The sequence below is a fragment of the Anthonomus grandis genome, chromosome 7, assembly GCF_022605725.1.
Source record: "Anthonomus grandis grandis chromosome 7, icAntGran1.3, whole genome shotgun sequence".
NCBI lineage: Eukaryota > Metazoa > Arthropoda > Insecta > Coleoptera > Curculionidae > Anthonomus > Anthonomus grandis.
Genome location: NC_065552.1, coordinates 28,408,167 through 28,423,642, shown reverse-complemented (window position 1 = coordinate 28,423,642; position 15,476 = coordinate 28,408,167). Strand labels below are relative to the sequence as shown.

At 30.5% G+C, this 15,476-nt stretch overlaps 2 protein-coding genes across 5 annotated transcripts in view; both read right to left on the bottom strand.

The window, feature by feature from the left end:
• Positions 1–1,650, bottom strand: part of LOC126738561 (scavenger receptor class B member 1-like) — a 210,344-nt gene extending 208,694 nt beyond the window's left edge. The window contains exon 1 of the mRNA XM_050443948.1: positions 1,539–1,650. The gene's annotated coding sequence lies outside the window, so the exon portion shown is untranslated. The remainder of the gene's footprint in view (positions 1–1,538) is intronic.
• A 2,192-nt stretch (positions 1,651–3,842) lies between these two features.
• LOC126738557 (dynactin subunit 1) overlaps positions 3,843–15,476 on the bottom strand; it is a 40,076-nt gene continuing 28,442 nt past the window's right edge. For all 4 annotated transcript variants that reach the window (XM_050443937.1, XM_050443938.1, XM_050443939.1 and 1 more), the window contains 4 exons: positions 14,628–15,036; positions 7,975–8,225; positions 7,516–7,749; positions 3,843–4,251 (listed from right to left, as the gene is read on the bottom strand). In XM_050443937.1, the coding sequence (XP_050299894.1) occupies positions 4,111–4,251; positions 7,516–7,749; positions 7,975–8,225; positions 14,628–15,036 (1,035 nt within the window). In that variant the 3' untranslated portion in view covers positions 3,843–4,110. The remainder of the gene's footprint in view (positions 4,252–7,515; positions 7,750–7,974; positions 8,226–14,627; positions 15,037–15,476) is intronic.

Genomic DNA, 15,476 nt, shown 5'->3' with positions numbered 1-15,476 from the left:
GTAAATAAATTACTTGACTATTTTCGTGTATTTATTGTCTTAATTCATCTTGAAGAATGGTAAAACGCTATAGTATTTTATTTAGATAAAGTGTGTCTCTTCAAGGGAGTACATTACACATAAAACTTGATAATAATCTCGGAAAACAGCCCTTGTTTTTATTTGGCAATAGATTTGTAAATTTAAAACATTGTATTTTAATGATAAGCTGAGAGTGAGATTGAATTTTTTCCTAACAAATAGATTGAAAATTAAGGACCCGTACGTTATGGCCCGCTAGAAGCCCCTATCCAAATCCTCTAGATTACTTTCTTTGCAAATTTCTTCAAAACCGCCTTAATCAAAATACACCACAAATTATTGAAGCTATATGTCAAAACTTAACAACGAAGATCAGGGCTATCCCTCCCTGCAAGCACTATTCAGCGTGATCCTTAAAATTCACAAACTGATACAAAAATGCATCTAAGCACGCAGATTTTAATTTGAATATTTGCTTTAATTATACTTCTCTTAACCTTTCTTAATGTAAAATCTTAATATTTTTGTTATAATGTGTTATTGTAAAACGAAGTGTTTGTCTTTAATCCTATTAAAGATATATATTTAGTCTCTCTCTAATACCTTACGGAAAAATGTATTAATATACATTTTTTAAATTAGTATGATACAATAGTAATATAAGACTCTTAAAATTCGCAACTAAAAATTCAGGGCTCTATTTAAAAAAACAAAATTTATGAAGACATGTCAAATTCGAAAGGTCGGTTTGAAAATCTGACACCATTTTATAAAATAGACAAATTAGAATGTGAAATTTATTAATTACTTTTTTTAAGTAGAACCATTTATCTATATAATTACCAATTAATTTTTTTTTTATTTATTCAAATAAAGTTGTAACAAAATAAAAATAAAATCGCGAATATTTGGTTTTTTGAAATATCAAAAGAGCGTTTTAATGAGCTTCTATTTAATTAACCGACCTTGTATCTTTTTCAAGTTTCAAAGATAATAAGGCTCGAATTTGAGACATCATGTACATAAAAAAATAATTGACATTAAAAATTTTAAATCCGGACCTATTCAGCTGAACACCTACGTCTATATTAGTCCTGTATAGATAACTGGATTATGATATTTATTGAGTTATTGTCAAGAGTCCTATTTTTGCTAAAGAAATGATATTTTAGGTATATATATATATGATGAGTTGACTTACATTAAAAAAATGGTATTTATAAATAATGTAACATGTTAAGTTTATATAGCACATACAAATTCCTAATCGTCCGGACTATGCCGGACAGATCAAAGCAAATAAATTCCCTTTGGCGGCAACTATAGCAGCAATTGTATACTCTATTTAAAAAATTCTTTATTATTATTTGAATATTTATTATTATAACATATTCCTGCTGCAATTTGTAACCTATTATTAAAAAAAAATAAATATATTTTTATTCTTTTCATATATAATATTTATCAGTTTAAGCATGGAACCGATAAACATCTTAAATAATGCCTATAATATATACCTTAAAAAAATCCTTAAGGCTTAAATAATTGCAGCCACCAGCAAACACTCACACAACTTACTTACTTACTAAAGAAAAACAATATGTACTTAACAATAGCTACATTATTTGCCTACTCGATGTAGGTGGAAAATATTTAGCAAAAAAAATACTAATTACGATTATTATTTTGTTCGGAGACACATCTTGCCCATTAAAAATATTTAAAAGACAGCTATATAATCATAGCAATTAAGTATAGTAATATAACGTGATGGGTTATCGGTACAAGGTTGAAAACCCGAAATTTTTCCTCGTGTTGTGAAAATAATAAACGTGCCGAAGATCATTTGTTATATTTTTTTTCTTGGTAAACAATTAAAAAAAAACGCGCAAATTGTTTTTCTTTATAATTAAAGTAATGGATGGTCAGCATGTGTGATGTACTCGTCAGTTTAATTTTTACTTCAAGTTTCTGAAATATTTTTTTATGGAAAGTTGATATCGTTAACATCTTCAGTGTCAGCTAAGAAGCAAGATTATGAATGAAAAATTATTTTTTTACCTATTTGAAACATTAAAAATTACTTAGAAAATTTTCATAGGAGTCGTCACAATTGAAAAAGTAAAAGATGGTACTGATGATGGTAAAAGCAACAAAGTTCAAATAAACTTATAGCCCAATTATGAATAGATCGGTAGTGTTCTATATCCAAAAGAAGTATTTTATAGCAAATCATACTTTGCTTCGCTGCTTGTTAGTATTTAAAATTTAATTTATCATATAATGTTGTTAACATATTACATATCGCGTTCTTAAGACCCGTATAGCATAAATGTGTCCTATGGGCATCCAAAGAATTCCTCTTTTTTAGAAAGAAAAAGATCCAATCGACATTCATTAAATTTCTTCAGAAAATTCAATAGATGGTAATAGTATGATACAAATGTAAGCAAACCATATTTGTGAATAAATGCGGTAATTTTTAGATGAATTTTTCTCTATTCCTAGTAGCCAGCCTGGTTTCCGCAAAAACTTTAGTGCCACTACGTGGTTTATTAAACTGACTGACGACATTCGATTAAATTAGGAAAATCATGATGTTACATGCTTGGGGCTTCTGGATTTTAGCAAGGCTAGATCATAATATGCTTCTCGCAAAATTAAATTAGTTTGGTTTTTTCTTCTGCGTGTCTTCAGTTTTATCATTCCTACCTTAAAGATCATTCTCACTGCGCCTTGTTATGTAATCACGATATAACTAAGAAATTCGATTGTTGACCGGTGAGCAAAGTTTCAGAAAGCACTTAAACATCTTATATCTTCTTTAACTTTCACTTTATGTGACCCATATTTATAAAGCTATTCAACACTCTAATTATTACAATATGCTGATAATTTAATAATTTTCCTTGCCTACGTTAGGATAATTTCAACAGAACTTTAGCGAAGACTTAAAGAATATTAATAATAATAATAATGCTTTATTAATAGTAAATTCATATATATTCTAACGATAAATCTACTTGGAATATTTCCCTTTTAATGCTAGATTCAGTTTCAATAACTGGGTGTTTTAAGTTGATTCTTTGTTTCGTCTTAAATTTCTCCATGTTTTATTTAAGAAATTCTACTATTACAGGATGTACTTTGTAGATCTCTCAAGCTTTTTTAAGCCCCTTGTAAGTCTCAAGAACTGTTCTGTTTTAGACATCTGGTCCAAATGACTTTAAGGGATACACTTGTAACGGCATATTTCAGCAACTTCCATTATATTTTAACTTATGCTATTCTTGCCTCGGGTTGTTCTTGTCATATTGAGAAGGCATTTGGGCAACAAAGAAAATGAATCCGCAGAATTTCTGGTCTTGGCTATAGAGAGGACTGTTGTAATTCCTTTATAAGTCTTAACATTTTAACCCTACCCTATATGTATATTATGTAGTGTTTGTTGGACGTTAAACAAAATTTTAATCTATACAACTCTCATAGATTTTCACACCTGCCCGACAAGAAACAACAGTAATCTTGTACCTTGACTTTGGTTGTCTGGAAAGATCCAGAAATAGTTAAAGATATTTAGCCTTAAAATTACTTAAGCGAGAATTAAAGCTCTTAACTTTAATCTGTCCAAAGAACAAATCAAGAGGTACCTTGTGCATGTTGCCTTTTTTTCATTTGAGGAGTACTTCGGATACAGTTTTAACTTGTAGTGCCGTTTCATTACATGGATTTGTTCTGATTTATGAAGTAGACATTTTCTGAATTTCTTAAGGCGACATTAAGTTACTCAAAACTATTTAGGAATTAATAAAACAATCACACTTTATAAATAGACATGTTTTTTAAAAAATAATATTAAACAATGTATTTTAGAGAACAAATAAGAAATTAATACCGTTTAAAGCATGCAGTAATATATCTTAGCCATTAAATCAGTAGAATGGTAAGTATTAACTTTCATCAATTAAAATAGAAAAAAAACGATATTTAAAATATAATTTCTAAGACGTACTATTAATAATATAGATTATTCTAACGCATTATTATCGACAGAAGAAGCTTTAATATAACAATTTATAATTGAAAATATTAACACAGGGTTTGCAAAATAGTTTGTAAATTTTTTAAATCCACATCTAAATTTACAATTCCTGGATGTTGTCCGGGGCCTAATTGGGATTTCGGGATTTTTATGAATCCGATGTTTACGGCTTCCGTTTCCTTCATTGCCTGAAAAAAAACAGCATATCAATAATCTGGAAGAAGTGGAAATATTTCAAACTAATTAACGAATAATTTTAGTTGAGTGCCTGTGATTGCAATGTATAAATTTAAGGTAGGTCATCTGGTCGTTTTTCATTTATTTTAAGATGAAACACGAGAAAAAAGCATTAAAAGAAAAATGTGTAATTTTTGGACAAAATTTAAAATAAAATATTAGCATTGATTTAATATTTTAAAGAAAATACTGCTTTTGTAATCCAGAAATTAAATTTTCTTTTAAAACTTTTGGTAAAGAGGAAACTCATTAATCTCTTTGTAACCCTGATGCCAAATAAACAGGGTCAAAATAGGGTCTTGCGTTTGGAATGCGACTATTAATGACACACCACAACATTATTCCAGTTATGAGGAGATCGAACCCTTTTCTCGTGTCTTATGTGCCTATTAATTAGTGCGTTACGTTAGTAATTCAACGCACTCTTGAACAACGGATTACCTAAGAGGGCGCATTCACATTTTTTTGTTAATTTATTTAAAAAATTTCTTCCTCTTCTTTTTTTACTGTGCCATTGTACATCAAAAGATTATATCTTTTCTCATGCAAGTGTTTTGAGCTTAGTTTTGTGCTTAAAATAAAGGATTATTTCTTTGTGTGCGAACTTTTTTGATTTTTGAACTTTATTGAAGGGCGTACTTTTACCCGGAATACCCCTAATATTTTATGTTTGCAAATCTATACTGAAGCGAAATGGAAAAAACATGGACAATATCAATGCGTTGCAAAGGATTAATATTTTTTTATATTTGATATAAATGTTCGTAATATGGAAAACTATACTAGATAATATTTATTTTAATTAGTAGTATTAATTATTATATATTTCATTAATAATAATAAATCTAGTTGCACAGTTCTTTTGGAAAAACAAGGGTTTGCAGAGATGTTCAATAACTTTTTCCTAATTTATAAGGTATTTTTTATTAACTTATCTTAGGTAATTGTTAAAATTTATTCTAAGCAAAACAATATACTGCAACATAGGTTAAAAACAAAAATAACATTGAAAAATGATTTTTGTATCAATTCTTGTCTTTTATTGTGATCTTAACATAAATTAAATCTAATAAAAATGTAAAAATAAATAAAATAAATATATTTATTAGCATGTATTTTATTTTATCATTTTTTACATGCAACGTTTTCCAATCAATCTTTGTAGTGTGTTAATAATTAAAAAAAAATAGAAGACAGTTTTTTTAGAAACTATACTCGCCGGCACAAAATTCCGCCACCCTGAACTATTGGCCAAATTTGATGTTTTATAAATTTTTTATTTTTTATCAGATTCTCACGATTTTACCATCAGTTTTTACATACATTTGATGTGATTTTTTAAAATCATTTTGTAAAGTAGCATTTTTCGATTAGGCTATATTATACTACTCCTGTATATTATAATACTCCTGTAAACAAACTGTTGTTTTTTCTCGTAATTTCAAAAGACCCTGTAGGAAAATTAAGGTGGATAATTCTGTTTACATACTAATCCTTGTAATCTTTGATGTATTCTAAACATTTCCATTTTTGATTCATTCCATTATCTCATTTCTGCTGCGAGCTGCAAATTTTTTATTAAAACGCTGATTTGAAGCTTATTTTTAGATAATTAATGTCAAGTTTTCGGTTAAAAAGTATCGACGTTGGCTAAGGACGCAATTAATGTGACATAAAGTTTGACAGTGTCACTATTATAATTTGTTGTGGGTCAATATGGTATTAACTCCAGCAGACGTGGGTAGAATTGTTGCGTTAATAGAGGATGGCCGTAGCAAAAGTTATGTCGCCCGTACTCTAAAATTTCCGCGGTCTACAGTTCGAGATGCCTGGAATAGGTATTTATAGACGGGAATTTTTACTAGACGACAAGGCTCTGGCAGAAGGAGAATGACCACTGCAGCTGATGATCACTTTGTTCTTTAAGAGATCGAAGATCTACTGCTGTGTGTCTAAAAAATGACTTGCGAATACTTCATGGAGTAAGTGTAAGTGAAAGAGCGATACGTAGAAGATTAGCAGAAGCTGGACTTTATTCACGAAGGCCAGCAAGATGTCCACAATTACTTCCTCGGCATCGACAACACCGACTGAGGTTTGCAAGATCGCATTTTGAGTGGACCCTAGAACAGTGGGCAAACGTACTATTTACAGATGAATCCAGAATTTGTTTAAGGACGCCGGATGGGCGTGAGCGGGTATACAGACGTAGAAATAAAAGATATGCTGACTGCACCATTTCAGAACAAATCTCATAACGTGGCGGTTCAGTCATGATTTGGGCGGGTATTTCTACCGAAGCACGCACCAATATTGTGTTTATTGAAAATGGAGCTCTAACCGCCCACCGTTACATTGAGGAAATCCTTCAAGAAGTTGTTGTCCCATTTGCTCCATTCATTGGGAACCAATTTACATTAATGCATGATAATGCTACCTCACGTTGCACATGTAGTGAGCGAATATCTGGATGAAGTTGGACTCCCAAGATTGGAATAGCCCGCATGTAGCCCGGATCCCAACCCAATAGAACATCTTTGGGATCAACTTAAAAGGGCCGTTCGTCGTCGTCCTGTACAACCACAAACCTTGCAAGACGACTAGCGCTGATCGAAGAATATGAGGCTATTCCTCAAGAAAGAATAAGGAACCTTATTCATTCGATGCCGCGAAGACTGTAAGCTGTTATTGCTGCGAGAGGAGGAAATACACGCTATTAAAATTGTTTTTTTTTTAATTAACTTTATGATATACCTAGTGTTTGTTTCTCCTAATAAAAATACGCTTCAAATCAGCGTTTTAATAAAAAATTTGCAGCTCGCAGCAGAAATGAGATAATGGAATGAATCAAAAATCGAAATGTTTAGAATACATCAAGGATTACAAGGAACAGTATGTAAACAGAATTATCCACCTTAATTCTCTTACAGGGTCTTTTGAAATTACGAGAAAAAACAACAGTTTGTTTTACTCCTGTATAATATAGCCTAATCGAAAAATGCTACTTTACAAAATGATTTTAAAAAATCACAACAAATGTATCTAAAAACTGATGGCAAAATCGTGAGAATCTGATAAAAAATAAAAAATTTATAAAACATCAAACTTGGCCAATATTTCAGGGTGGCGGAATTTTGTGCCGGCGAGTGTAGATTTATAAAAACACAAAGATCCTAATCAAATTAATTTCGGGTAAATAATGTTTTCTCTCTTACCTTGACCAACTGCCTCGTAGGAAACACATCGAAATCAGCATCGATTCTGCCGCCATATTTTCTCTTAACGGTTTCTTTGGCAACACGATTCTGGAAATCTTCAGATCTCCGTCTCAACTCGGCCATTTTGTTCTGTTCTTCAGCGAAATGGCGGATCCATTCAGCTTGGCGTTTTTCCGGCGATACTTTGTATATGGCCGGAAACACTGGTTTTGCCAGTGACATCAAAATTTCCTTAAAAATACACAGTTTTAATTACTATTTTTCTTTGAAATTGTAAATTTTTTGGATTTTTTTTTGTTTCTCTATACTTCTAACCATTACACTTCAATTTCGCTTGCAAATGATTTAACCCTTTAAAAAAATTGTATTCTTAAGGGTTTTATAAAAGCATTCACTAGAATCAAACTTTTCATTTTGGTGACTGCAATATAAAAAACTTCTTAAAGATTTTCCTACCTGTTTTAAGGTGGCACCCTCCTTAAATAGCTCTTCGATAACCTCATCCCTGACGCTTTTAAATGACGGCAGCGGAGCCAAACTATCTAACTGTTGCTTTAATTTCTCGTTTTGCAGTTTAATTCGATCGTTTCGCTCTTTGTGAAATAATTTCCGTAAGGTTTCTATTTCTTGGACTAACATTGGAGAATCTTTTACAACAGCGGGCAGATTCGGACCCAGAGATGATTGCATGGATGGAAAAGCCGAGCCTAGATAAAAAAAAATATGTTTTAACTAATTTGTTATGTGAAACTAAAAGAACAATTACTTTAAAGTGGTTTGTTATATATTAACTATATTAACTAAAAATATGTTAGTTTTTTTGATGAAATCACTAAAACAATCGAGAAATACTTCTAAGGAAACTTCAGGAACATTTCCTTTACGCGGCAATCCGGTATATGCCCATCGATATCCTTATAGACTTACATACAAGTTTAAATAAGTAAAGAAACACTAGTAACATACATGCAAAATTTGACCAAAATCAGTATACTAGAAAAAAAGGTAACATAAAATAAAAAAAATTTTTGTTATATTGTAAAAATATTTTGTACAATATAACACCCTGTATCTTCCCTAATTTTGAGTTTTCAAAAAAATTGTATACAAGTTTGTTGCATTAATTTTTGATGTAAAATCGCCCACCGAAATCCTGGCGCGTAATTTCCGGACACCCTGTATAGCTATAAGTTACTCTGCCATTAATACAGTCTCCATTTTTTTAGATGCTCAATTTTTCACAAAAAAGTTGTATAAATTTTTTTCGAAAAGTTGTTAGTTCTTCTGGTATTTAACATTTTTCGATTTTATCAAATTTCTTCGTTTTTTTTCATATAAACAAGAATATCTCCGTTATTCTTACCACCACATAAAATTTAGATATACTATCTGAAAGAGAATTAAATTTGCTATAAGATGGCTATATTTAAGTTTTTGAGTAATTTTATATACCGGGTGTTATCAGAAGTTAAATGTAACATTTGGGAAATGTGCAAAATTAGTGGTATCTTCTTCATTGTCGTTTTTCTAAAATTTGGTAAATAGGGACATGTTTTTTTTTCAGCAAAAACTACTGCACTTACTTTTGTGATAGCTATTTGTTTTCACAGCAATATCTATCATGGGCAAAAGAAAGAAAAAAAAAGAAAGAAAATTTTCAAATTTCAATAAAAATCAAAATTTCATTAAACAAACCTAAAATTATAACAATTGTTCAAAATGTCTTCCCTCTTATTTAATACATTTGATGCATCTTCTTCTGACACTATTAACAACCCGTTCAAGTTCGACGCGTTTTTGTCGCATTTCATTGCAATACACATTAATTCGATTAATTAGTTCATCTCGAGTATTAATGTTAATACTATAAACATTAGATTTTAATGTACCCCAGACATAAAAGTCAAGGGGCGTAAGGTCAGGGTTTCTGGGCAGCCATCTTACCGGACCGTATCTTCCGATCCATTTCTCCCCAAAGAATTGATTCAAGGAATTTTGCACAATTCTGCCATATGCCTCCCGGGAGTTTCCATTTGCGACACCGTAAATAAATAAGATGTCCCGATATTCAATGTTTATAAAACTAGGCATTATTTTTTTAAGCACGTTTAAATCAAATTACTTATTTAACTACTTTAAGTCGAAGTGAAAAATCAATGACAGTTCTTGTCAAATTGTAAATATCTATGCCTTTGTTTTAAAATCAAGTAATTCATGGTTTGTGAATTTCCTTCTTTTGCGGATTCATTGCCATTTACAAAAGAACGAAAACCTGCCTTTTTTCTTAAAGAATGAATGCCGCCATGTTATTTGTTTACGGCCTCTCCAATGGAAATTTGTGGAGTTGTGGTGTTAGGGAAGATAGATCTACAAGTACTCACCGCATTGGCGCTCAAAAGATCAAGAAATATAAAATTTGAAAATTTTCAATTTTTGTGGTTTTTTTTCTTTTGCCCATGATATTGCTGTAAAAACAAATAGCTATCACAAAAGTAAGTATATCATTGGAAAGCATATTAAATGCAGTAGTTTTTGGTGAAAAAAAACATGTCCCTATTTACCAAATTTAGAAAAACGACAACGAAAAAGATACCACTAATTTGGCACATTTCCCAAATGTTACATTTAACTTCTGATAACACCCGATATAAAAATTACTCAAAAACTTAAATATACCCATCTTATAGCAAATTTAATTCTCTTTCAGATGGTATATCTAAATTTTATGTGGTGGAAAGAATAACGGAGATATTCTTGTTTATATGAGAAAAAAAAACAAAGAAATTTGATCAAATCAAAAAATATTAAATACCAGAAGAATAACAACTTTTCGAAAAAATGTTATACGACTTTTTTGTTGCAAAGGACTTGTATAATCACCTCTTAAAGTTTGGCCAACAGACAACTTGGGAATGAATCGATCATAAGCAATCAAGTTTGTAAATCCTGTGTATACAAGATGGTTCAGAATAAAATGTTAATCCTTTAGGTGATTTTAGGAAGAAAAGTCAAATAACTTTCATCTTAAACCTCTTAACTTTTGAGCTAGAGGATGATTGCAGTTTTTAAAATAAAACGGGTTTTTATTAGAACTTCTAAGATATTTTTACCAAATTTCGTATTCATTCTTTAAAAAACAATTGCATTTGACTAATGTAGAAGATTTTTTAAAGTTTTAAGCAGTAATACCTGTACAAGTTGTGAAGTAGCTATTTTTAAAAAATATTATGTATACTAGTTGTTTCTCTTATTACTCTCTTATTAGAATTAAAAAAAAAAAAGTTTCTTCATCTTTTTTTCGCCCTACATGTGCGATTTTTGCGATTATAAAAATATATTTTTTTAGTTAAAGTGGCAATATTGATTTAAAAAAATGTAATTACTTACTTTTTTATTAGATTTTGTTATGTATTTACAAATTTTTAATAGCATTTATAAATTATATTAATTTAACTTTTTTATTATCAAAACTTATTTAATACTCATTATTTTCTTATGATTTTTAATTTTATTATTTTGTTTTTTTTTCCGAATCTTCCATATACATACAGTGGTGGCCAAAAGTATGGAAACTTTTTTAATTTGTATTTTTTTTTAAGAAACCCGGAACTATAATAAAGTTACTCATATTGTGATAAAGTATATATAATATATTACCTAACTTAACATATTAATTTGAAATTAAACGTATTATAAAAAGAAAATGAAATAAAATTAATATTTTCTTGGCCAAAAGTTTGGAAACTGAAGAAAGTTATTTATATAAAATATATCTAAATCAAAATCTGCTAATATTTTGTGGCATATCCCTCCGAATTTATTACTTCTCTACATCTTCGTGGCATAGAATCGAAAAGTCTTCACTGGAAATAGCAGCCCACTCAGTTTGCAGTATTTCCCACAGTTGAGCCTTGTTTGAAATCGAATGGTTTCGAATCTTCCTGTCCAAATGATCCCATAAATTCTCTATGGGATTCAGATCTGGGGACTGTGAAGGCCAATCCATTAAAGCAATGCTCTGTTCATTTAACCAGTTTTTCACAAATTGGGACTTGTGTTTAGGGTCGTTGTCTTGCTGAAACAACCATCTCAATGGCATTTCCTCCTCAGCATAAGGTAACATGTTGTTCTCCAATATGTCTTTGTATAGAAAACGGTCCATTATTCAATGAATTTTAACCAGGGGGCCAACACCTGATCGGGAGAAACAACCCCACACCATTACACTTCCACCACCATGTTTTACTGTAGGCATTTGGTATTTGTGGCTGTACCTTGTACCTTTTGGTCGCCGGACATAATAGTTAGACATAATAGTTTAGACACTTTCGTCACTAAACAATACAGTATTCCAATTTTAGTGAGACCAGGTAAGATGATCTCGTGCAAATTTCAAGCGATCCTTTCTATTTTTCTTTGATATTAGTGGTTTCTTTACAGCAACTTTTCGAAAAATCCCCACTTCATTTAGCCTTCTTCTCACCGTGCGAGCAGACGCAGAAATCCCCATTTCACTCATTTCTCCAGAAATATCTATAGAAGTTTTCTTTGGGTCCTTCATCGATATTCTTTTCATTACCTTCATAGCCCTGCTGGAAAACTTTCTTGGTCTTCCTTGCTTGTGGCTACCGAAACATTTCCTCTCTCTTCAAATTTTTTAATTATTTTTGAAAGAGTGCCTTTTAAAATGTTTAAATTTTTACTTATTTCAATATGTTTATAACCCTTCTGGTATAGTTTAACTATTTTACTTTTTAAATCACTAGATAAGTATTTACACTTATCTAGTGATTTGGCATGATGCCTGTCACACAGGCTTGTAGTAAACAATTATTTTGATTTTATTAAAGGTTTCCATACATTTGGCCACAGAGAAATATCTCCTTTTTCATCAAAACTAATAAACATTCTTTTGCTTTACCTCCATTGGAATTTCTTTATTTGCTGATAAGCTGTTTATTTATATTTTTGAGAGTTTTCGCATTGCGATATTTTCTGCATTTTTTGAAAAAGTTTAAAGTTTCCATACTTTTGGCCACCACTGTAGATGGATTGTTTTTTTTTCTTAGAAAAGAGAATATTGCATCCAAATTCTAAAGTATTAGAAGATTCGGTAATTCCACTAATTTTTTTTAAAACGCGACGGTCTGCTTTTTTTTACTTTCTTCCGCGATCTTCTTGCTTCACTTAAAAATATTGGTATTTCATAAAAATATCTAAGTAACTATTTTTTCTTAACACTTTTAACATCCTGTAGCTCAGAGGTTTATGACAGGTTTATTCGAACTTTTCATCTTAAATTCACGTAAGATTTTACGCGTTGGGATGCATTGTGTAACATAAATACAAAGGCCAATAACAACCATCGGAGAGGGGCTTATAAGTAATGATTTTATGATATATTTTTATAGAAAGATTTGTTTGTTGTACATATTTTTAAAATTCTTTAAAGGATATCTATTAGTGCGGATAATCTTTAAGATAGTATTATAAATATTCATTTGACATCTCCTATTAGGATAACACGCCCCATACATTCGAGAGGCTTAAAGGCAATTCTTTTCACAGTCACCCAACAAATATCCTGTCAACAAGTTCGTCCTTGCTAAAATGCATTTTATATGCAATTTTCCTTTTTTAATTATTTGAATAATAATAATTCAATTAACTGAATACTTAGCTGATAATAAACACACAAAAATAATATTGTCATCAAAAATTTCATATAAAAAGTCAAAAATGTATTTAGAATAACAGTTGAAATATGTTGCTATAACAAAAAATATTATTAAAGTACCTATTTTGTTTAAAATGCATAATTGAATGAAGAATTTTATATCTACAGATATATATCGTGAATATTTGAAAAATAACTAAAGATAGCTAACTTGTTTATTAATTATTATTTAATAACTCCTCATTAAATGCATAAAAAATATACAGGGTGTTCCGCGTGGAAAAAGCGAGAAATGAAGCTTTAAAATTCGTAAAATTTGAATGATAACTACGTACACCATATATATGACAGAAAGATACCGTTTAGGCAAAGTAACCCTCCATTCTTCTAGAATCGGAATTTAACCTAATATTGACATTAAATTCACATTTCTGATGTCAAGATGACATCAGAAATGTTATTTTAATGTCAATATTCCTCCTTCAAACGTTCACACAAGAGTGATCCGATTTCCTGAGAGGATGATACTTCCTCGTCATTTGACTGCAATGTTTCAACGTTCTTTTACGTACAATGCCATTAAACTCTACAATAAACTACCAACTGAATTGTCAACTTTAGATTAGAAGTCATCAAATCAAAGTTTAAGAAATAACTTTTACATTCAACCTTCAACCCGTAATTTAGGCCTTTAATTATTATTTTATATTTGGCATTTTTTTAAATTTTATATTTAGCTATTTATTATTTATTTAAATTATATATATATTGTTCTTTATTTGTGGTATTTAATGAATTTAATAGAGTTAATCTTTATATTGTAGCTTAAGTTTATGACCGTTGGGTAGGGTTCAGTAGAATAGCTGTCTTAGCTAGACTGCGCCCTGCTTCTCGGGTACTTAATTATAGAATGTTATTATTGTTAACTACATCGGTAAATTTTGAATAAAAGAGATTTATTAGTATTATTATTATTATTATTATTAAATGATGTAGTAATTTTTCAAAAGTCAATCTGTGCATGAGAAAGTATTTAGCGCATATGCTAAGCAGCCTAAGGTGGTCCCAAAAATTAAATTAAATAAATGGCGCTCCAATAAAAAAAAACGCCGCTTATATCGCCACACTTTGTATATTTCAAAATTATTTCCAGACATGCGCTATCACCTCCCAAAAAAATTTTAAGAGGTTAAAAAAGGGTAACCCTTTTTTTAGGCTTCTCCCATAAAGCCGACAACAGTGCTACAGGACTCTGTATAAAATGATTAAAAATTAAATTGTACAGAGGAGGAAAAATATAAACTTTCCAAAAGATACTAAATACTATTATACGACCCGAAGAAAAATATTTAAAAGAACGTTTCTTCTGCATAATTCGAATCCAACACAATCGAAATTTGTACCGATTAATTGGAAAAAAAAAGTATCTTACCTGGTAAGTTTTTATTCAAGCTCGTTTCCATCTGGGCTTTCTTCGTTAACAACTTCATCTTCTCCTTCATTTCACCCTTTTCATTTTCCAAGGAATCGATGTCGGTCTGCAAATGGTCCAATGTCTCCTCAAACTCCTTCTCCTTCTTTTTGTAGTAGTTGTGCGCCTCCTCCAATTTTCTTTGCAACTTTTCTATGGTCAGCTTATAATCGTTATTAACGTTGCCGAGTTTCTTCTCCGCCAACTCTTTTCTTATAGTCATTTCGGAGAGTTGTTCTTGTTTTTCTTTGATGAGCTTTTTTAGCTCTTTAATATCGGATTCCTTGTTTTCCAACTTGCTGGTTAAAGTTTTGGTTTGTTCCAGCTCTTTTTTTACTGTTTCCGCTCTTGTGGTGATTGGGGGAATGGGCTAAAGCAAAAATGTAATCATGAATATTTAGATATCGTTCGTCTCAATTAAATCATAAATAATATTTAATATTCAATAGAGATTTTTCAAGGTGCATTTAAATAAATTGATAAATTAATTAATTTATAAAATGCCCCACAAAATTTCCCTGGAAATGGACTTTATAGTATCCAGGCCGGTCATAAAACTCAATCCTCACATTCGAAAGTACGGTTACGGGGTTACCTCTAACTTCTCTACATTTACGGATCTCTTATGGGGATACCTGTAAATTACTTAGGTTTCTTACCCTACAAAAAAAAATGTCAAGGGAGATAAAATCCAGTGACCTTGTTAAGATTTTATCTTCGCATTTCAAAATATCTTTTCCCATTTAGACCCCAATATTTAATTTTTGTGGATATTGTGATCTTAATGGTACACTTTAATGTTTAATGTTT